Genomic DNA, 23,820 nt, shown 5'->3' with positions numbered 1-23,820 from the left:
CTAAATTAGGGACGGCTAGCACAGGTAGCCCTCGAGTAGCTTTGTGCGAAATTCAAAAAACAAAAAACAAACAGGTTTAATCTCGCAGTCATTATGACGCCACGTAAAGTTATAAAACTCGTTCAAAACCCTTCGTACCTAACTACATACGTTAGTAACCAAAGCAGCTCACATAACTGTTTTAGATAATTTAAATACACAACACCTCTTTTATATCTTATAAACTTTGTACATTCAGATGCAAAATAACCATCCTAAACATGTGTCGTACGCGAAGCATGAGTTTTTTTACTGGGGATTAATTAGATTATTCTAGTAAATACTGAAATATTAATATCACGCATGTTAGATAGCAAATTTATATTTAAATGTTAATACCAACCGAAAATATAGCAAACAAAACAGCATAATTAAATTGAATAATTGGAAAAACTAACAAAGACCTTGGTAGTCTTAAGTACAGTAATATTATGCACAAAGATATTAATATGATTTAGTATTGGTTTTCTTCTAGAAAACTGTGACCTGCTCACCAAATGGTTGAGGAATATTAACAGAGACAGTTTCAAACCTACTAAAAACCACAGAGCGTGCAGGAAGCACTTCCTCACTGTATGTTTACTGTGTACTGCATATGTATAATCATGATGGTTATATGAACGTGTCAATTTAATTACAATACTTCATTTACAAATTAATTGGTAATGGTATTTCTGGCATACGTCCAGCGGATGACTCTAGGGTCGTTAAACATACTCTTTATTAATCTAATGTGCGCATTGCGTTTTCTGCCCGCCCACCACGTAAACAGAATGCAAAGCCTTTATCGAGAAATAGACGATTGCTAATAAGAAACACCGTCGTCTATGATTCATGAAACGCTAAACGACCCTATGTTACTCTTATGGCTCGAGCGAAGGTCGTCCGGAGCACGATTACTGCGCCTACACTGTCTCTGTCGTAAGCAGACTGGATGTTTTACAGCAGAAACTCAGAAAAAAAAAAAAAGCAATCAAGCAGAAGATGAGGAAAGAGACGCAACAATATCACATTTGTTCACAAAATGTTAAAAATTAGGAACAGTTGGATCAACTTAAACTGAACTTTGGATAGGTTTGCTCTGCAACAATTTTTGTGTTGCGCACGTGTATTTGTTTACGTTTCTCCCTTTACTAAGTTTGGATGTCGTCTTGAATTTCCAATGTCGACAAGTCGTCTCTCAGTAGTCGGGGGTGCTCTCTATTGTGTTGGCCCGGCAGTGCCAGGTGATTTGGGCGCTCAACTCGTAATCTGATGGTCGCGGGATCGAATCCCTGTCATATTAAACATGTTCGCCCTATCAGCCGTGGGGTGGTTATAATGTGACGACCAATCCCACTATTCGTTGGTAAAAGAGTAGCCCAAGAGTTGGCGGTGGGTGGTGATGACTAGCTGCCTTACCTCTAGTTTTACACTACAAAATTAGAAACGGCTAGCGCAGATAGCCCTCGTGTAGCTTTGCGCGAAATTCAAAAGAAACCAAACAAAACAATGCTTATGAATATATTTTTAAAAATATTTATGAATAAAATGTATATATATACATATTTAGGTATTTTTAAAAGTTATCAAAATTATAGGGGATATAACAGAACGTACACAATTTTCAACTTTTCACGAGGTGTGAGGGAAGAGAAAATAATAATATGCAAAGTTTTATTGAACAAATATTCGAGATCAGACATGGCCATGTGGTTAAGACGCTCAAATCGTAATCCGAGGATCGCGGGTTCGAATCCCTGTCGCACTAAACATGCTCACCTTTTCAGCCGTGGAGGTGTTATAATGTGACGGTCAATTGCACTATTCGATGGTAAAAGGGTAGCCCAAGAGTTGGCGGTGGGTGGTGATAACTAGCTGCCTTCCCTCTAGTCTTAGAGTAGATAGCTCTTGAGTAGCTTAGCTTTGCGCGAAATTAAAATAACAAAACAAACTCTCTAGTCTTACACTGCAGAATTAGGGACGGGTAGCACAGACAGGCCGCGTATAGCTTTGCGCGAAATTAAACAAAACAAAATATGTATTGTTATTTTAAGAAGCTCTAGAGGTTATGCGAATAAAATATGAAAAAACAAAATATTGTAAGATGAAATATTAAAATTGTTAAAAACAAGTATATTGTGTAAATATAATTGCAGAATAAATACGTTTTATTAAAAGCACAGCACATTTTTAAAATGACTGATATGTTTCAGTACTGGCCCGGCATATCCAAGCGTGTTAAGGCGTGCGACTAGCAATTAGGGACGGCTAGCACAGAGAGCTTTCGAGTAGCTTTGTGCGAAATTAAAACAAAACAAACAAACAATTTATTTTAGAAAATAAATATTTTCATTCTTAGGGTCCATCCAATGTTCACAGCGGAATGTTTGCGGACTTACATTGCTAAAATCCGGGCTTCGATACCTGTGGTGAGCAACACACAGGTAGCTTTGTGGTTAATTACAAACAACATCATTCTTAAGGTGAAAATTAACTTGCATTATGGTCGGTTCAGCAAATGGTTTGTAAATTAATATACAAATCTCTGGTAATTAATATAAATAATTTATTAAAAATTCTTATATTTTGTATATCACAAAGTTGTAGTGTTTGCTAAATTTAGTGAAAATATACTCAGAGATCACTAACTAATCCTAGTAAATTCGGCGTTTTAGTATGTACAACATCAAGGTCGGTCACCTACAACTCTGAATTGGTTTGAATTTCTCGCAAAGTTACACGAGGATTATCTGCGCAAGCCGTTCCTACTTTAGCAGTGATAGACTAGAGGGAAGACAGTTAGTCATTTATCACCACACACCGCCAACTCTTGGGCTACTTTTTTACGAACAAAGAGTGGGATTGATCATTACATTATAATGCTCCCACGGTTGAAAGGACAAGCATGTTTGATGGGACGGGGATTTGAACCTGAGACTCTAATATTTCAAGTCAAGCGCCCTATTCACATGAACAGTCGGATTCCCACAGCTCTTAAACCAGAAGTAAGACTGGTTTAATTATCATATAGTTTTACGAAAAGTAACTGAATACATTTAGTGAGTAACATACTGAGCTATATAATTAAATGTAAATACAATAACAGCAATGTTTACAGTAGGCAAGTTATGATTTTAATAATTATAACGTTTCGGTCTATAATATTAGTTAATCGTCAGGTAAGAGTTACATTTGAAAGGGCAGTTGAATTTCGGCGAATATTACAGACTCATAATGGTGAAGATACATTTAAAGGTGATGTTAATTTCGTTTTTGTTATTAAAATAAGGCGAAATAACTATAAGTCTCGATAAGGAAAGGCTATGAGTATTAATCAGTGGTGCTTCAGGTAATTTTCTGCTGTTAATGTTTGGTTCTTTTCAGATAATTTCTACATCGTTTTCAGTGATAATATGTTTTGTTGCTTTGCGATGTTAAAACAAATAAAAACACACTTGAGGGGCTTTCAAAGTGTTCCTTGAGTTTGAGATTAATTTCTCTTCCAGTTTCTCTAGTATAACAGGTTGTCCATGAATCGCATTTGATTTTGTAGATGCCCTTGTTGTTTGTAATTATTAGTAATAATATATTTTATTTTAATACCTGTTTGATTATGGCATTTATGCCGATGATATATTTCTTTATGAATAGTTTTCATAACCCATTTGGCCCGGCATGGCTAAGCGTGTTAAGGCGTTCGACTCCTAATCCGAGGGTCGCGGATTCGAATCCCGGTCGCACCAAACATGCTCGCCCTCCCAGCCGTGGGAGCGTTATAATGTGATGGTCAATCCCACTATTCGTTGGTAAAGGAGTAGCCCAAGAGTTGGCGGTGGGTAGTGATGACTAGCTGCCTTCCTTCTAGTCTTACACTGCTAAATTATGGACGGCTAGCGCAGATAACCCTCGAGTAGCTTTGCGCGAAATTGAAAAATAATAATAACATCACCCATTTAAGTTTTTGTTGGTGTTTTCAGCGTAAGGATCCCCTAAGTGGCACAACGGTAATTCTGACAGCTTTCAACGTCAAAAATCAAGTTTCAATACAAGGGATGAGTACAGCATTGATAGCCCATGTTGTTTTGTACGTAACTGTAAAGAAACAGGCGACGTAACGAATCGTAATAGTGATAAAAAAAGAAGTTGTTTTGATGATTAATATTAGCATTTTTTGGGGGGATGTATTGATTATTTATAACATTTTCTTCCAGATGGTGTTTTTTTGAAAGAAAATTTCACAAATTTTTTGTAGTTAATCGTCTGAATTGTTTACAAATTATATATTAAATACAATTTGTATAATATACTTTAAGATTCGTAGTTTCTGTTCTGTGGTGTGTGCGGAATTTTAATTAATGTATTGTTTTGAGTTTGTTGCATTTTTATAAATTGTAAACTCAAACTCCTTTTCCTTTATTATTAATTAATTGGACATTTAGAAGTTTATGGGGGATTTTTTGCGTTTTCAATTATAAAAGATTTTTGGACAAACGACGTCGTTGTACATTAATTTAAATAATTTATTAAAAATTAAAATAGGAGATAGGAACTTGTAACGAAATTCAACCTACTTGCACACGAAAGGCCTAGAAGAACTAAACATTTTCTTAGAACATGAAAGTTGATATGTATGTTAGACTGTATGCTGTGAAGTTAACTTTCGATCATAGCAAGCTATGCTATTATTGAGAGTAGATTCATTGGGAGAAAAACAGCTATATATAATACATGTAATGCATGGTTGTAACTATATGTGTTGTAGATTGCAGAGAGTTGTTAATATTATGATAGTGATGTTTGCTTTCACTCAGTATTCATTTATCATATTTACATATTAACTTTGTCATACATCGAATAGTTTTTGCACTACAGTATTGGTGCTTCACAACATGTAAAACATGAGTTAATAACAACTACTTTATGAAAAGTGCTGTAATATTTTGTGCAAATTACATTTCACTGGAACTTGTCAATACTCTCCATTAATACTTATACAAATTAATAAAAATAATTTCAATCTGACTTAAACTCTTTTAAGTAAAGTGTTAGTAGGTTTATTAATTGCATGTTTTTTATTCTCTAGCATCTTGTTCTTTTTTCCGTTACTTTTATATATTTTAAAAACCATAAATTTTGTTCTTATCTAACTGAAAGATGGAGTTACATTATAGCAGAAGGTGTTAAGTGAGTTTGTATGGTTATTGACACTTATTTGCTTGTTTTGAAATTCAAACAGAACAACAGAAGGGCTATTTTAGTTAGCTGTCTTAAATTTTGAACTGGTATACAAGAGTGTAAGCAACTAGTCATTGGCAAGAAGTATCATATCACTTAATTAATATGAAAATATAAATTAATCTTTTCATTAATCATGGTAATTTATCTAAATGTATAGTTCAACATGAAGGTATTATAAAAACAACAGCAGTGTGTAACAGATTAAACTTGAGTTTAAGTTAAATAATACAATATTCTACAAAACTTTCTGTAGATGTTCAAAGCTGCATATTTATAAACAGTCGTTAAATATGCAACTGAGAAAATGAATATATACATAAGACTGGAATAATATGTGAAGAAAAATAGATTTTATTCAAAATTTCAAACACAGATGTCTGTATATTAAGCTACTATAGTTCACAGTGCATAAAAAGAACATGGTTATACTGTTCACATACATTAAGGATGAGAAAATGGAATGTACATAGGATTTCTAATTAAACAAGCTTAAGAGAAATCAAGTTTTTTTTTTTGTGGGATATAAAATACCAAAGCTCACTTTGTACAATAGAAACACTCAAATGATCTGATTGTCTTCTCAGATTTCACAGAATTGGCAATTCATATTTTACTCAGAAATATCAAACTTGCAATAGGAAATGTTACTTGATGGTTTATTTGTAAAATCAAGACTAAATATTGCAGTAATTGAAAGCATTCCATATATAGTACCATGTGCAATTTAATACTAAGCTTCACAGTTTTTCAGTAGTACCACTGCATTATACTAATAACATCAACATCTTATGTCAAAACTAACACTAAAATCATTATGTCCAATATTAAGTGATGGTATTTCTTAAGTAAGACTAACAATAGAAAATATACAATGGTAAATGATACTTATTTGTAATTATACCAAATAGATGGAAGTGTTTAGAATTGGGAACTACTTTAAAAGTCGAGCATTACTAAGCAGGAGGTGCATAGACAATAACAATTATTTATTATAAATCACTGATCTACATACAAATAACATTCCTATTTACAAAAACATTCTAATTACTTTCTTAATTTAATGACAGGTTTAGAATTTTTAAACTATATTCTTTTAACAATTATGTTTTAATTAGTTTCTTATTATAAAAAGCTTAATGATAAAGAAATCTTGAGAAAAATTAAATAGTGAAATCAATTTATTATGTTTTTGAATATGATTATAATATTTAGTACTCAATATTGTAATGCTAAATATATATATATATATATGTATGAATTTAATGAATCCATTTAGGAGCTGAGAAAGTGTAGTTTTAGCAAGATAGCATTGTGAAAACAGATTTAAATGGTGTTAGAATGGCAAAACTACTTTTGGGTAAAGTTCAGATAAAGACTTTACGTTAGCAAAATGGAACAGGTCTCTGCAAAATTCAAGTTTTGTACTCGAGAACAAGAAATGGGCATGGAAGTGTAACTAATTCTGTTGTTGCTGCTTTTTGATAAAGGCACTGAGCTGTCAAACAGTGACTGTAAAGTAAACAACTACTATTACTTGGCTGAAAATTGAGCCCATATAAATAGTCTTAGAGATATTACTACAACTTAATTTCAAGTACAGAAGCAAGATATTTGTTCAATGCAACATTCATAACACATTCTCAAGCTCTCCCTCCTATGGAAAAACAAACAAACTGTAAATTAAATATGCTTTGGGGTACTAATTTAACTTGCACTTCAGTGATGTTTAAAGTTATTGTTCTGTGATCCAGTGAAACATGAATAATAAAAACATGCTTTGTTGAAAACATATCCAAGTTTTCAAGACTGATAAATGCAAAAATTTCCCTGTAAGTATGAAACTTAAAAGTAAAGTTTCTTCTGTACTAAACACAAAGTTGTATGCAATATCAGATCGATATTGATAGTCAACTTCCATACTGAAATTTATGAAAGGCACTGAAGTCTTTTTACAATAAAAGCTTGCTTAATACATTACAGAAAAAGTAGTGAAATATTGGTGATGATATGAAACAAATAAATGTCTCAGAAAACAGAGCCAGTTTGTATTTTGTCCAAATTTTTCATTAGAGTAAGCTGTATTTTCAAAATATTAGAGAGTATTATATTCACACATTTGTTAAAATCAAATTCAAGTTTCATAGCTTGAAAGCATCATGGTTTTTATAAGGAATTTAACTCTAGAAACATCTTTTAGTAACACATACATGTATATTTATGCTAGGTTTCAATACAAAAGTTACTGCCACACTGAAAAATATAATGCTAATATTACAGCAATTAAAATGAAACACAATATCGAAAACCATTTTGGAGACATGAATAATAACCACAGTGGTCCCTTTCTCCAACTATGTCACTTTTTGCATACATTTGCACTTTATAAACAGTAGTTGAATATACTGTTTATGACCTTATACCAATTTTAGTGACTGAAATATTTTTGAATCTATCATGTAATAATATTTGTTGAGAAAATAACCTTTCATGACCTTACTTTTTATTCAAATATTTATACACAAAAAACATAACCAGAGATATTCGTCTAGCCATTTGCAATTGTCTGAATCAGTATTGTGAAATTATACAATGCTATAAAATGATTAAAGTAGTGTTTAACAATACATATATTTAAAGATATGTCCTATTATTTTTATGCCTGTCTATTAGTTGTCCATTAATAAACATATTTTATTAAATAATGAAGTCAGACCTCTATCTGCCAAATAATGCATTTATTAACAAAAAATAAAAGTGTGCTATGTGCCACAAGTTAGTTGAATGAAATAAAAAACCTAGAATATTACAAAAAATTATGATGACTTAGTAGGAAAACATATATTCCTTATTACTTTAATTGTGCCTTTTTTTCTGAGAAAAGGAATGTTTTGTGAATGACATTGACCTGGAATGATTTAAATAGTTTCCAATGAATAAGAAAATTACTGTCTATAACATATTAAAAGTTTTTTCCAGGGTTTCAAATGTTCAATGAGGTACTTCACATTATTTGAGAAATTGAAGCTAGCTATTACCATTTTTTTACTAATATATACATTATGCATATCATTAATAGTTTAAACAAATGAACAACTTATTGAGAAGGAAAATGTCCTTTTCAACAATGAAATACACAATAGGTTTCTATATGCTACAAAAGAAACAATATTTTAAAAATACTACAATTATTTTTAAACACCTAAAAGTGCATTAGATTTAAAATGCCTTAAATAACATCATGATAATAAGTTTTACACCTTTAATCCTGTAATTAGAAGATGTTTCCTATAAAATAATTCACATATTTGTAATCAGTATGATGCACATGATAACAAAGTTTGTTTAATTTTGAAAAACGTTTTTTGTAAAATAATCATTCTTTAGATAAATATTTGATAAGACTGCTATAATTCTTAGAAACACACAGAGACCATGCAACCTTCATACAAACTATGTTTTCAAATTTAATTTAAGAATTTCTTCAAAACTAATTGTGCTAATTAATATTTAAAGCTGACATTACAAGCCATATTTATAATGATATCTGTAGAATCCTTAATATTCCATTGACATTAATACTGTCAACAGAGTTAAAAGCGTTAAGCATGCACTAGTTGGTTGCTTACAAAATGGTCTTGAAAATAGCTGATATAACTTTATTGTACTCATTAATACAGATAAAATCAATAGTGTCTTCAACTCACTGTTTTTGTGCAAGTAAAGTGTATTACTTTTAACATCACTAACAGTTACTGCATATTTAATATTAATGCAACTCTATGACTCATCTTCATAATTTTACTTTTAAAATAATTAGCTTTTCCTTATTGTTACTATTAGAATGAAAATGAGAAATGTTTTAACATGTGTAACAGTTAAGTGTTGTTGATATGAAATAACTTTATTATATTTATAACAATGCATTTTAAAATGCCATTATAATTAGAAGTTAGTAATCCATGTGAAATTTATTATATTTTTTGAGTGTAAAAACATTGAGGAGTCAAATAATTCCAAATAAAATATCTGACTATTGACTATAATTTCAAATACAATACAATATAATAATATATTGCAGTGATATCAAATCTGGAATCCATTACTTGTTTTGAGAAATACAAGTTTTGAACAGTTTTAAATATTTGTAAATTACCAACATTTTATATTTTACTCTTACTTTTTGTTGTTGATCCAAAAGAGTGGAATGGAATTTTTTAAGAGGAAAACAAAAACATCTGGAACAAATGTACCTCAAAGAAAAATTTAGAATTTAATTATGATTCAAGAATATCTTATACTAGCTACAAAGTGTGAACTCACAAGTTATATAATAGATGAAAAATGTTTATATTTATAAACTTATAAAAAACATGCATCATCCAGCTTTTTGGAAATGATTGAAAACACTAAGATTCATAATTTGCTTCAACTGGATCTCACAGTAATTAAATCATATTTTTAAAGTTTAGTCTACCATGTGACACAAGTCTGGATATTAAGCTTAAAACTCTCTTATCTCACATGCTCTAACATGAAGCAAGTAATTTGGAAATGATTGAAAACACTAAGATTCATAATTTGCTTCAACTGGATCTCACAGTAATTAAATCATATTTTTAAAGTTTAGTCTACCATGTGACACAAGTCTGGATATTAAGCTTAAAACTCTCTTATCTCACATGCTCTAACATGAAGCAAGTAATTATGCCCCTTCAGGTCTTTACAGGAACACTTGCTTATTTCTCAATATACTAAATAATGAGTGTAAAAGTTTTGGTTCCATGATATCTTAAAGTCAGCAAGTTGACTTTCTGACTATGAATAAAAGCCTTCATACAGATGTTTCCATTTCCTCTTTCCAAAAACACGAGCAATCAGAACCTGGAATTTGAAAAAAAAATCAGTAAAAACAACTGATATTAAAAAAGTTTCTGATTACAAAAATACTTTGCTTGAATAACACTTATTCACCACAATGCTTGTAGGCCGGTTAAAATAAAGTTTATGTAGTTATCGATTAATAGTACAAAGTAAAACTGCTGATAATCATAACATTTGCTCTCATTTGTGGCTCAGCAGTAAGCCAGTGATATTATAATGCTCAAATTCAAGATTAGACGCCTGAGATGGGTACAGTGCAATAGCCTATTGTGTAGCTTTGCACTTAAACCCAAACAAACAGGATATATATATATATATATATTTGTAAATTATTTTTATATACTTGCATTTTCGATTTTAGAAATTACTGAATAGTTTTTTTTTTTGGCAAACTTTGATGAAATTCAGTGTTTAATTAATGGAATGTTTTAGTTGTCACAGTTGAAATAACTGTTAATTTCAGTTTTTCATATCTAGTTTAGAATATATCTGTAGCAAGATATATTCAGGTAACTTTTCAAATTTCTTTTTTTGTGTTCAGTACATAGTTAACAATATTCTTGTTAGTTGAGTATTGAAAGAATATAAGCTTGTATGTATCCTTTAGGTTAGATAAAAGTTACACATGATTATGGCTATCCCATAAAATCTTATACTAATTAGACCCTGTGTCTGTTCCCCTGGATAGAGTGAGGCTATTTTAGATACTGTTACAAGTTCATCTGAGTAAGGGGTTCTTTCTTTGTACAAGTTATTTGGAATAATAGAGGTAGTCTAAGGATTGTGGGATACAATATTGGACATTAGTCTGACTTTAAAATGTGGTATTACATTATTCTCTCTTCTGACCTTATTTCATAAAGGTGTATTTGGAAAGCCTTTTCTCTTAAGCTCCAGCAGCTAGCTTGAATTCAAACAAAAGTAAGTTAGATTTCAGTGTCCTTGAATACCAAAGAGTAAAAAAAAATGCTTTTAATTAGCTTTCATAAGCTGGTTTTATGATTAAGTGTATGTTGCTTAGTAGATCAGAAATTATCTTTTTTTGTGTACAAGAAAATTGTAAATTGTTTTCAAAATTTATGTTTAATGGTAACAGAAAAAAATAGTTAATGTTGGTATGTTGTTCTATTACAGTGAGAAGATTGAGAGGAACATGGAAAATAACATGAGCTGGCAAGGAGCTTTTATATCTGTGGACACTATGTTACTTTTTTAAGTTAGAGTTATAACAAAACTAAATTTAGACAAATATTTTCATTGCATGGCTTTAATATTAGTTATAAATTTAGGGTTTTATTAGTTAGTTTACTTGAATTTATCAGAACTGTAATACTAACTGTTTTATTTTTCTATACCATTTCATTTAACATTGGTTTTTTATTCTGATTGATGTTCCCTCTATTATTTATGGTTTGGCAAAGTTCACTGTATCCTGGCTATATGGAATTTTTTTCTATGTATTATGAAATGTTGTTTGTAACTAATCAATTAAAGAGTAATACAGTAGTATGGTGTTGTCTTTTTATCTTAAGTGATTAAGAGTTATATGCTGTTACAGCTAGTTGTTTGTGCAAGATGAGATACACATGACTTTCACTCATAAATCAATGAATTCAATACCTTAAAGAGTCATCTGAATTTGAAGTTCTTAAAGTTACAGTTTGTGTTTAAAGCTTTACAATTATTGGTTCTAACTAGCTTTCTTTATTTGTTGGTTGGACAAATAAATATTTAACAATCTGCATTTTGCTGTTGTAGTGTTTTAGTTAAAATTAAGTTTGTATAAATTAAATGAAATTAATTTGAACCTATAAAACAGAACACACTTTACATCTAATCAAAAAATATTTATTTATGATCTAATATTTGTAATATTTATGAATGTGTTTCTTCAGAATGTGCTGTAAACAGAGCCATGCAAAATTCATTTATAGTAATAACAACGTTACTTACTCTCAAGGTAAGCTGCTAAATCTTCATAACCTTCACTACTTGCCAATTGACTAGGAGTCATTCCCTGAAGAAGAAGGAGATACAGAAAACCTTCTTATAACTTTCTGACAAATATCAGATGATAATTATTTTAAAAAGAGGGATAAATTTATCTTCTATATTGTAGCAAAATGTTTCACAAGGTTTTTTTTTTCTTAACAAAAATGTAAGTTATAATTTTTCTATTCTGAAAATGTATTCTCAATGGGTACTTCTCTCCTCTCATATGATTAGTTTTTCCTGTTTTGTACTGGCCTCTATATGCAAACTTTTATTATAATGCATGCCACAAGCCTACCACCTCCCCTTGTTTGAATAAAAATGTCTTAATATGTCATCTTTCCACAAATAGGAGATCATCACCATCAAATGGTGCACATGACTCTCTCTATGTGCCACTACCAAACCATCACTTCAAAGTTTGACAGAAGATGTAAGCACTGGCATACTGTGGGGAAGAGGATGGGAAGTGTGAGAAGAGGGAAGTTACTATCAGAAGTACATTTTCTGTACAGGAAAATTATGACTTCTGATATAGTACTTTCCTTCTCTCACATAATTGGTTAGAATTCTACATTCAAAAGGAGGAGGGACAAGTATGAGGGAAGACAAGATGTACCCCCAAAAAGCATCCAATTGTTACCTCTGTATATGAGAGAAACATATCACGTGATCTGATAAGTGGAACTGCACCACTTCTGAACAAGGTATGTCTTTATCATGAACAGAAATTAATACATATAGTAGAAAAGGAAGGAAGCATATCTGAGTGGGAGAGAAAAGTTATCCAAATCAGATAAATAACTAACTCAATCCTGTGGAAAGAAAGTGGGTAAAGGAGGATGCATCCTATGGTGTAAAATGGCTAGTGTGTGGCAGGCAGTAAGTTACCTACATCCTAAACCTCCTCATTGGGTACTGACATTCACACAAGGGTAGGGTAAGGATCAAAATATTTTAACGTAAAACCATAAAATCGGAGAAGTGAGGAAACAATCAATTCCAGGGATTGACACTAGGAGTGGAATTGAGCCAGGAATCTGGGAATGTGTCAACCAGTATCCAAGGGAAGACCATCACATGCCTTACTGTGGCCATAAGACTTGTCTGAAACATCAAAAGGTTAGTAATATAATTATTGGAAGAGAAAAATGAGAGAATACCCAGAACAGAGATGGAAACAACCAATGCAGACTTTCCATTATACAACACACAGGGAAGAATTGAGGGAAGAAGGTGGATAACCCCAAACCTGTGTGAGGACATATGTCGATTTGTTCACTCAATATCCCAAACTAGCCCGTGGAGCACTGACATTCGTGTGAGGGTAGGACAAGGGCACCCAATAGGAGGGGCTGAACTGCACTGAGACATCTCACTCTGTTGTATGGCTTATTAATTCCAGAGGATGGTACACCTTTTACACCAACAGAACACCATCAACCTACTCTGAATTGAATGATTTCCATATGTGTGGAACCCCTCCAATAGGATGCCTCTAGTCAACCACCCCACTGGCTTGGAATTGGTAAGTGACAAGGTCTTACATACTTCAGTGGAAGAAAAGGGGAAACAAAGAGTATAAGAAAGTCTGAATGAACTGCTACACCTGATACAGTGCAATGGATGATCACAAAACTGTATTTTGAAAAGCAGATCATACCAACTTTTTAATAAAGACATGGCAGGGATGGGCAACTATTCCTTTCTGCTTTACCCATGCCCATGGGAGGTACAGTCCTAGAGTGCCTGATTTATGAAGCATACAACATGAGATTATTAGCCTTTCAGGGATTTTGTGAAATACCCCATCTCAAAGGTGAACATGTAGAGCTATGGAAAGATGTGTGAATCAACATGGTGTGCAGTATGGATTTGTGTAGAAAGAATATATGGCCAGGCACCACTTGCCACAGAGTGGGATCGAATTGACAAAATCTGAAGCAAGGGCTTCTGAAAAAAAAGAAAGCATTAGTAGACATATCTAGTGTCATATCCACATAGAATGTATAGTCACAAGTGGTAGGTGATACTCTGAGGATGCAGTAATTATGAAGTGACAGAGATAATTGGTGATGAACGTGCAAGGGGTGGTACACATACCTGTCTGTAGTATCTCTTCCAAAGGCTGACCAAGATTAAAAGCAAGGGAAAAGATGAGGTGACAGATTTGATGGAAGGCAACACAAAAAAAGTAAATTGGGAAATAGACAAAGAGAAATAAGCCCATGAGAACAAATGACAAACCCAATTGGTAAGGATTCCAAGAGGAAGAGGGATGCCAGGGAGTAAATAGACAAAAATGGGGAATCCTGAAGGAAGCTGTGGAGGCACTATAACAATGAAGGGCGTGCATTAGGCATAAAAATCTACTTGGATAAGGACAAGAGTGGAGATGAGAAATAGAAGGAAGGGAAATTGGTGAAAAGGAGGAGTTACTTTCACAAACCATCAAGGCCTTGGGAAGGAAGGAACAATCCAGATAAAGGAGAAGATATTTTGGGTGGTATGGTACAATATAAGAGTGATGTCAATAGCAAAGATATCCAACTGGTAATGCCTGCAGGTAAAGAGAAGAAGAAAATATGCCTTAAGGGATAGGTAAAATAAAGAACATGAGGAAATGGGCTCAAACAAAGGTAAAGTACGGGAATACATTTTTACATTAATGTTCCAATCTAGAAGTAATGGACACCTATGTGGCCAATGTACTTAGAAAACCCTATTGTGAAAGAAAAATGGAAGATATGGGATAAGGCTACTTGATACCCAGATATCAAAGAGACTGAAGATCCCTTCTCGAAAAGCCATAAAAGAAACCCTGAAACACCAACAACCTTTGAACAAGAAACCAGAATCCCTTGAATCAGGGCTCAGGTGCATGCTAAAAACATTCCCTTTCTGCAGATACACAGTCATGGATGAAGGATGAATGGAATGAGCTAAATGAAGAGCGACCAAATGTGATAAACCAGATCTCATCAGGGACCAAACAAAAGCCATGTGTGAAGATGGAGGATGTGGGATGCAGAACTGGCAAGTGTGGTTATTAAGGGAGGCTGGAGGAGAGGGATAGGAGGGAACAACTGTACCTGAAGTAAATGAGGAAACTATGGTTGAGTGGACTAGTAAGGTGCAGTAAGAAGGGTTTTGCACAGAGTGGTATGGATGAGAGACACTATCCAATGAAGTAATTGAATAGGAGGATAAACACAAAGGAACTTGTTCAAACATACCTAAAAGAAGGTATCTACAGCCAAAGCTCAAGGATGGGGAACAGGGATAGAACCAAAACAAAGGTAAGTGGTGATTGAGAGAGGTGGCAAATGCAACAATATAAAGGGTACTCCCACCAATTGCAATGTCACCAATGAAAGGATAAAGGGGTCACTTTATTGGATAAACCTGGTTTGGTTGGGAAAGACAATCGACCACAAGGTTGAAAGTACGTTGTATGTGAAATGCCTTCAAAACAAATGTAATGATTGTGGGCCTTCCAAAAAAGAAGATGAGGAGAAAAGAGGGTTCTCTTGGTAATTGATATCAGCCACAACTGTTAAACTGTTGGAGTGAATCATGACCAAATGACCTGGAGATAGGAAGAAAATGATCCAAAGCTTAATGAATAGCAAGAAGTGTGAGGACATTGATACAAATAGAATATTTCTCCACAGACCAATGACAAAGCCATGCATCCCAGCCATGAAGGAATCTGCCCATGACCAGATGTCAATATGACCATGGAGGAGAAAGAGGGAAGTCTGCCAAAGTAATAATCTTGTTCAACCACCATCAAAAATCATCCATAATGTAGGAAGGAAGGGTGATGGGAGAATTCAAAGCATCTGGAGGTTCCACTGGTTGTGGAAAAAAAAATTACAACCACTTCAAGAAATAACTACAGTTCAAACTGAAAGACAAAAAGAACAGCATCCGAGCATAAATGCTGTCAAACAAGAAATTGATGGTTTTGAAGAGATACAGAGAGGGAGTTGCATGCATCACATGAGTGTACTATGCTCCTATTGTTGGAGAAGTGACACAAAATGATTTACATCAGAGACATGTTGGAATTACTTGATTCCAATAGGGGAGCAGAAGGCTTGCGTCACGTGTAAAGAAGCAGTTCGTACATTACCAGGTATTACCATACTGGAATATTAATATTACATAGAAAGAAACTTAATATTGTGTGAGCTTAATTTTACAAATCTGTTTGTTAAACATTCTATCTGCCCATCTGCTATCCAACATTCATCATGTGATTGAGGTTTGGACACATGCTGAATATTTAACATCATTTTGGAAGCACAAAATATGCCTAGTATTTGTAACCCTTCAAGTGACTAGGAGGGTTGGCACAAAGTTCATATTAATTACATCAACTAAACCAAAATTACAGGTTGAATAGTTATTACATAACATGTCAGCAAGGCTAGGTTTTTAGTCAAGCACTATAAAGTTCCATTAAATCTTTTTTTTTTCTTTTATTACTTAATTAGACTTAAAAACTAGTAAACAATAAACCACACTTTAAGATTAACATCACCTAAATGTAACATTTTGAATGCACAATAACAGAAATTAAAGAATGTCTTAGAAAATGTATAATTGAAAACTGGCAGTTGTAAGTTAACTTTTACAACTCCAATTTTTAGATTAATACTTCAGGTTCCAACATTACTAATAAATTATACTTCACTATAAAATGTTGATAATTTGAATGTTTTCATTCTGCTTGTTTATTATACAAAAGGTTAGAACTACATATAAAAGGAAGATGGTTGTATAACTAAACCTGTTTTTCCATTTTGTGTAGAGATGCACCAGCTGATATTAGCATGTCACAGATGTCACCATGTTTGTTGATTACTGCCATATGAAGAGCTGTCTGGCCTCTGTAGGTGCATACATCAGTATTATACATAACAATAATAATCTTCCAATAACATAAATATTAAGAAAATATGAGAGTGAAGCCACAAAAAGATATTTTGAGTTTTATATTTTGTACAGAGATGTACAGTTTTAAATAATTCTTCCTACACTTAAATGTATTAGAAAAATGCAATCCAAGTTATATAAACCTTGTTAGAAGTTTTTGAGGAAATGGTGAGAATTGCATGAATAATATAATACTTTCTGCTGGAAATACCTTAGTTACATGGAATTTGAAATTTCATAAAATTATCATTTAAACTTACTAATAAAGAATAATTAAACACTTACTTTACATGATCTACCATGTCTAGTGTGGAAGAAGAAAAGCCTGGAGATATAAAGAATAAAATTTACAGTACATAAACTTTAACGAATGTACATACAGTTATTTTTACAGCTCTGGTAAACATTTATGTATATCAATAACTATATATATATATACACACACACACGTATACACCAAAAACACAAGTTAATATTTTTTTGCAAAATATGATAACTTAAACAATAAAGACACTTGTGAAAAATGTCATAGAAAAGAAAAGCTCCTTCATTATGCTCTTTTTATAACATTAATGGTTATGTCTATGAATGTAAAACCAACTATACAATTTATTGTTAGATATAGAAAACTATAGCCTTTACATAGGCTATTTAGCATAATAAAAAAATATGTTAACATAATAAATTGATCATACAACTTGGAGCATTACATATAAGATTATTGTGATAAATTTATGAGGTCTGCTTTTGTGGTGAAAATAAATATAATGAGATTTTAGAGTTCTTATGACAATTAACATTAAGTATTAAATATTTTAAATAAAATTATAAACATGAATTATAAAAAATTTCTTTGAACAAGGTCAAATTGTTATTGTTTAACATACAACTGTACTGACTGGGACAACTGAAGTTATTCAGTCAGGGAATAGAAACTCAGAGATAATAACTATGCTTACTAGCACTTGACTGTGTTTATAAAGTGAAAACAAATGCATCCTTCTTAGCATTCAACATATTTCCAGCTGAAGATAGCTGTTTTATTCTTTTACAACGTTAAAAATATTACCCATATTTGAAATAAAAGTCCTTTGGTGAAACATGAAAGGATTGTATTTTATTTACAAGTGCCATTTGATCATTAAAGCTTTTTTTTCAAGCAGATTCTAAAATCATTTTGGTACTCTTGATTACGACAGAATTCTTGACATAAAAATGTGATTAGATTTGGTTTGGTTTGTTTTGAATTTCGTGCAAAGCTACACAAGGGCTATCTGTACTAGCTGTCCCTAATTTTTGCAGTGTAAGACTAGAGGAAAGGCAGCTAGTCATCACCACCTATCACCAACTCTTGGGCTACTATTTTACCAATGAACAGTGGGTTTGACCATCAAATTATAACACCCCCATGGCTGAAAGGCAAGCATGTTTGGTGTGACGGGGATTTGAACCTGCAACCCCCAGCTTACGAGTCGAGTGCCTTAACCACCTGGCCATGCCAGGCCCTTTGATTAGAAGAGAAATGTATCTGGGAATTATAAAGTCACTGAAATGTTTTTTTTTTGTTGTTTGCAAATTATTACTATACATTATTATAGTTATAGGCAAAAGGTAAAATCTTCTAAAGTTTTTATGAAAAATCCAAAAGTACAACAGTCTTTTTTGAAATGTGTTAGGCAGTTTTAAAGAAATCTTTAAAAGTGAAACTGATTTGATCTTATTTTGTTTTCTTAACAGAATGACATGGAGTAAAAGGCATTCTAGAATGCCATAAAGTTAATAACTTGCTTGATTATAAGTTGCATGAACACAGTATAAAAAAATGTAGAAATTCATGGAGTGTTTGAAGGAAACAGTGATATTAACAAGAGTTTTTTTTTTTTAATAGAGACTATATCTTTACTAGCACAGCCAGGTAGTTAGGGCACTCCATTCATAATCTGAGGTTTGCAGGTTCAAATTCCTCTCACACCAAATATGCTTGCCCTTTCAGCTGTGGGGGCATTATAATGTGACAGTCAATCCTCCTATTTGTTGGTTAAAGAGTAGCCCAAGAGTTGGTGGTGGATGATAATGACTGGTTTTCTTTCCTCTAGTCTTACACTGGTAAATTAAGGACAGTTTGCCCTCATGTAGCTTTGTGCAAAATTCAAAATAAACAACAAACAAACAATTCTTTACTAGCACCTGTTATCAGAATCAATGAACAAGCAAATGGAATAAGCCTGACACTAGGACAACTTGCTATTGGCAATTTCTGATGACTAACAAAGGTAAAAGATGACAGAAAAGGTCTGTTAGGAGCAATCAAAGCATATTGTATCCCACAATAGTTACAAAATCATTCAAAAGTTTACTAATATCAACTGTCCCATGTGAATGACATTAAATAAACTCTCAAATGGTTGTCAAAAATAAAAAATATCTTATCTTAAATACTTATCTTCCAACACTTTTGAATCAAATACAGACCATACTTCTTACACAGATGGCCTAAAATGAAATAAGACATCATTCTACATCTTCTGGAGCCTATACTTAGCTATATTGAGCCTAGGCAAGTTCATATATTAGAGGCACATAATGTTGCTAACATAGGAGAGGAAATTTTAATATGTATGTTAAATAGAAATACTTACCTGAAGCTAATAAATAACTCACAATGTCTTTTAATCCAAGTTGAGCAGCGTAATGTAATGCAGTCATTCCTTGTTGATCGACACCTTGTAGATTGTAACCATTCTGATGCAAGTCTTTTAACTGAGGAAAGATTTATAATATGAAGAAAGTGTTTCCATGTGCTTAAAGAGGATTGCAGCCCTCTTTGTGTATAACAACATAACTTTTTGTTTAATATTGTACTACCAAGATTAAGAATGTAAGAATGTAAAATTAGGTACTTACAATCATCTAATAATGCAGGAGGAGATATTAGTAAAATACATGTTTTCATTAATTATTTGATTACTTTTACTTAGTCATTATATTGAAATGTTAATAAAAAAAATACTAGGTATAATGCTAATTTAAATATGAATTAAATGCATATGGTGTAAATTATTTTAGAACAACACACTGATTATTCTAATGTCTTATAACTTTCTTACATCAACTACTTATATATTATTCAGTGATAAAACATGATTCTAAACTATATTTTGTATCAATACTTTCAAACAAACTTTGGTTCATGATACTCTCCAACATATATATATATATAAACTCAAAAAAATACTAACCTTTGCAAGGTCGCAATTTTTTACAGCTGATACAACATCTGAAACAACACAGAACTTTACAATGAAAATTTTAAACATTAGACACTATGACAGAGCTCTGTTTCTACTTATTTTTACATATTCACACAAATGATACATAACTAAAAACACAGGCTTTGATTAAATTCTTGTTATGTGCTATATAGATAAAAACTGATCACAAATAAATTAGATTAAACTGTTTGGATGATTTTGTCACATAACAATAGCATGTGTTGTCTGTCTATAACTACTTTGCAGGGTGTGGATGGATCTTCACTAAAATTGGTATGGAGGTTCATTAGATCCATGCAGGGGTACATAAAAATTTTGTTTTGCATTTTATGTTTCACAATTTTTACTATTACTTCACCCTCTGTTGATGTACCTTCACTAAATTTGTCATGAAGGTTTGATAAGTCCATAAGGAGAAACATTCAAATTTGTGGTTTACATTTTGTGTTTTGAACTTTTTATGGGCACTTTTTTAACAATTACACATGAGGAAAGGAACTTCTCATGTCCTAAGATAAACTTTCATTAATTTACATAACTTCCATCCAGGGAATGGATACTCCAGCTAGGGGAAAACCCCACCAGTGCTCTACCAAATGAACTAAAGGTTTAAGATACTAGTAACTGTTAGGTACTTTTTAACTAGTTAAACTATTTTATATATAAATAGATAAGATGATCACGAACGACATTTATGATTATAATTCTTGTTAGTAAAGTATATTTAGTGGTTTATACTCAACTATTTTTATGTTGAGTAATTATTATTTTTTTATCAAGAAAAAAGTCCATCCTTGCTGGTTAGTTAGTTAGACTTTTATGATTTGTCAGCTAATTGGATTTACTTTGGCAATTTAAGTTTCAATTTTACATTTGATACATATGCAAGAGAGTATTACAAAGAGACTTCATAAAGGGTAACTGCGAAAAATATTGTAAAATGAATATTTTGTAACAGACTTAATACTTATGTATATTCATGTGATTAGTTATTAATATGAACCAACCACTTAATTCATTGAAATATTTTTAAGTTGTTATTAATCTGTTTTCACCTCTACAATCTTATAAAGGTTCTTCTTATTTTTTATATTATTATTGAATCCTTTCAAAAGAGCAATCATGTACAGGGTAAAAATATTCATTGTATAAAAAAAGACTTAAACACACAAATAATAATATTACATACAGTTTTAGACACATATAATTTCAATATTGTCAAACACATAAGATATATTAAGTCACAAAATTTTGAGTTGCGTAATATCAAGATAAACACACATATATATATGATACTTAACAATATAATTCTTTTGCTTTTGTGGTATTAATGAAATGTTTAATTTTTCTTAATTACCTTTACTCATGGTATGCAAATTTCTGAATGATAACCTTTCTAATAAGTTAAATAATATACCAGCAGTCGTAGTAAAATTACAGTTGTAATAGTATTATATTTTTTGTGAAAATTATCATAACCAAAATGTATATTTGATGACAGCTCACCTCCAGCCAAAGCTCCAGTATCATTCCTGGATATAAAAAAAACAAAACAAGATAATCAATTATTATTAAAAAGTGATGATTTATTCTTTGCATGTTAAAGAGAAGGTGCCACATAAATATTAATGTGATAATTTAAAATGCCAAACATAAACATGTTTCTGTGTACAAGAAACTTGTTGATTTTCTGTGACAAAATACTAAGTAGATAAGACCTATACAAATCAGACGTGAATAGAATCATACCATATAAATTAATTATTTTTCAAGGTGAAGAAATTCCTAACTTAACTGTAAAAATGAACCTAATTTAAACATGTAAATAAAATATGCATATTAATAATTTCAAGCTGTTACAAATTTGCAATTCCTAAGTCAATAGATTACAGTTATTACAGCTAATACCATTAAAACCTCTGATAATCAATGAAAATAAAAAGTACAATACCTGTAATACACTAACATTTTAAACTAGCAAGCTCAGCTACAATTGACTTATGTATAAGGAAACCATTTATCAGTTCAATACATACATTCTAACCCATTTTATATGAAATTTCAGTGCTAAAAAACTTTTATTAAGCTCAAATCCCTTTTATATTAAACTCTCAGTGCTGGAAAACTTTTATTGATTTAGACCTATTTTGAATGAAAGAGTATATGCAGGCTAGTTTTATTATAACCTTATAATCTGTAAGTAGTTCCTGTATCACTCTTCCTTATTTTTTATTCAAACTCAAATTTCACTGTATTTCATTAACACACTAAAATTAGTACTTGTTCAACTTATATATTATATATATGAACAAAAAACTTATTTTAAAGTGAAGAACGATTGTGTTATTTTTGCTTTAATTTTTATTTTTTCTTACTCATATTACTTTCAAATGAACCAATATTACCATTCCTTAGTATATAATTACTTTTTGATCCTTCTTTTATTTGAATAATTAGTGATTATTTATGTTAATCAATTATTGACAAATTGATTAATTGTTTTTAAGAGTAATATAAAAAATCATAAGTGGCAACAAATTCTCATACTGTAACATCATTTTCCATAATTTTTAACACTAAAACTTTGATATATATGATATTTTTAAAGGATTTCTTCAATCCTATTATAAAAATGTGTTTAAGAGCTCCATACCTTGAGTTAAGATGGCTTTCCAGTGAACTTTCTGCTATTTCATAATTTTCTTCATCATTTGCTTTAACCATTTCTAGTGCATTAGAACAGTTATTTTCAAGGCACTCTGTCATGTCTTTATTACTAGAATCCATATACAAAAAAGCTTCTGGGTCAAGAATAAATAGATCTTCAGAGGAAATATCAGAAACATAATAGAGATGTTCTTGAGCACGGTCAATCCGAAAGAATCTTTCAGCAGTACAGGCTAAGTAAGAAAACCCTTTAGTAATAAACGTTTATGACAATTGAAGAATATTTTAAAGTTTTAATCAGTTAAATTACAAAAATCCTGGTTTTATCTTAACACAAAACTAAAAAATTATTACTAACTTAGTGAACCTTCCAGTTTTATTGATAACTGAATCTTATTCAAAGTATTAAAATCAATTATTTCATGTTAGTTTACAGCAAATCAAATCAGCATGGTTAAAATAGTAAGACTCATAATTTCTTCTGAATCTTGTAGAATTATCTCGAATTTATAAACTTATTTAACAATTATGGCAAGTATTATTTAAATAGTTTGTCATATAAATTTACATAAGCATATCATCAGAAATGAACTTCTGAAATAATGATCAGTTAGAGAAATCATGTAGGTAGATAACCCTATTAACACACCTGTTTTGCCAGTGCAACATGAAAATGTTGACAAATATATCCTTAAAATAAGCACAGATCAGATAATGCTCTAGAAGATACAGTTACTTACAATCAAGAAAGCACCAGTCTTGAGGGGTAAGCTGAGCAGGTATTGAGGCACCAAATTTGTCCTGT

The 23,820-nt window shown here is 31.6% G+C and overlaps 1 protein-coding gene across 1 annotated transcript in view; it reads right to left on the bottom strand.

Annotated features, from left to right (window-relative positions):
• Window positions 1–5,332: 5,332 nt before the first annotated feature.
• Window positions 5,333–23,820, bottom strand: part of LOC143238394 (diacylglycerol kinase zeta-like) — a 196,345-nt gene continuing 177,857 nt past the window's right edge. The window contains exons 22-30 of the mRNA XM_076478560.1: window positions 23,756–23,816; window positions 23,002–23,248; window positions 21,855–21,880; window positions 20,316–20,353; window positions 19,716–19,836; window positions 17,362–17,401; window positions 16,931–17,030; window positions 12,094–12,157; window positions 5,333–10,140 (exon numbers count right to left, since the gene is read on the bottom strand). Coding sequence (XP_076334675.1) covers window positions 10,091–10,140; window positions 12,094–12,157; window positions 16,931–17,030; window positions 17,362–17,401; window positions 19,716–19,836; window positions 20,316–20,353; window positions 21,855–21,880; window positions 23,002–23,248; window positions 23,756–23,816 — 747 coding nt within the window. The 3' untranslated portion in view covers window positions 5,333–10,090. The remainder of the gene's footprint in view (window positions 10,141–12,093; window positions 12,158–16,930; window positions 17,031–17,361; window positions 17,402–19,715; window positions 19,837–20,315; window positions 20,354–21,854; window positions 21,881–23,001; window positions 23,249–23,755; window positions 23,817–23,820) is intronic.

This window comes from Tachypleus tridentatus, chromosome 13, assembly GCF_004210375.1.
Source record: "Tachypleus tridentatus isolate NWPU-2018 chromosome 13, ASM421037v1, whole genome shotgun sequence".
NCBI classification, from domain to species: domain Eukaryota; kingdom Metazoa; phylum Arthropoda; class Merostomata; order Xiphosura; family Limulidae; genus Tachypleus; species Tachypleus tridentatus.
Note: the sequence above shows the minus strand (reverse complement) of the source record. Positions and strands in the feature narration are given on the sequence as shown.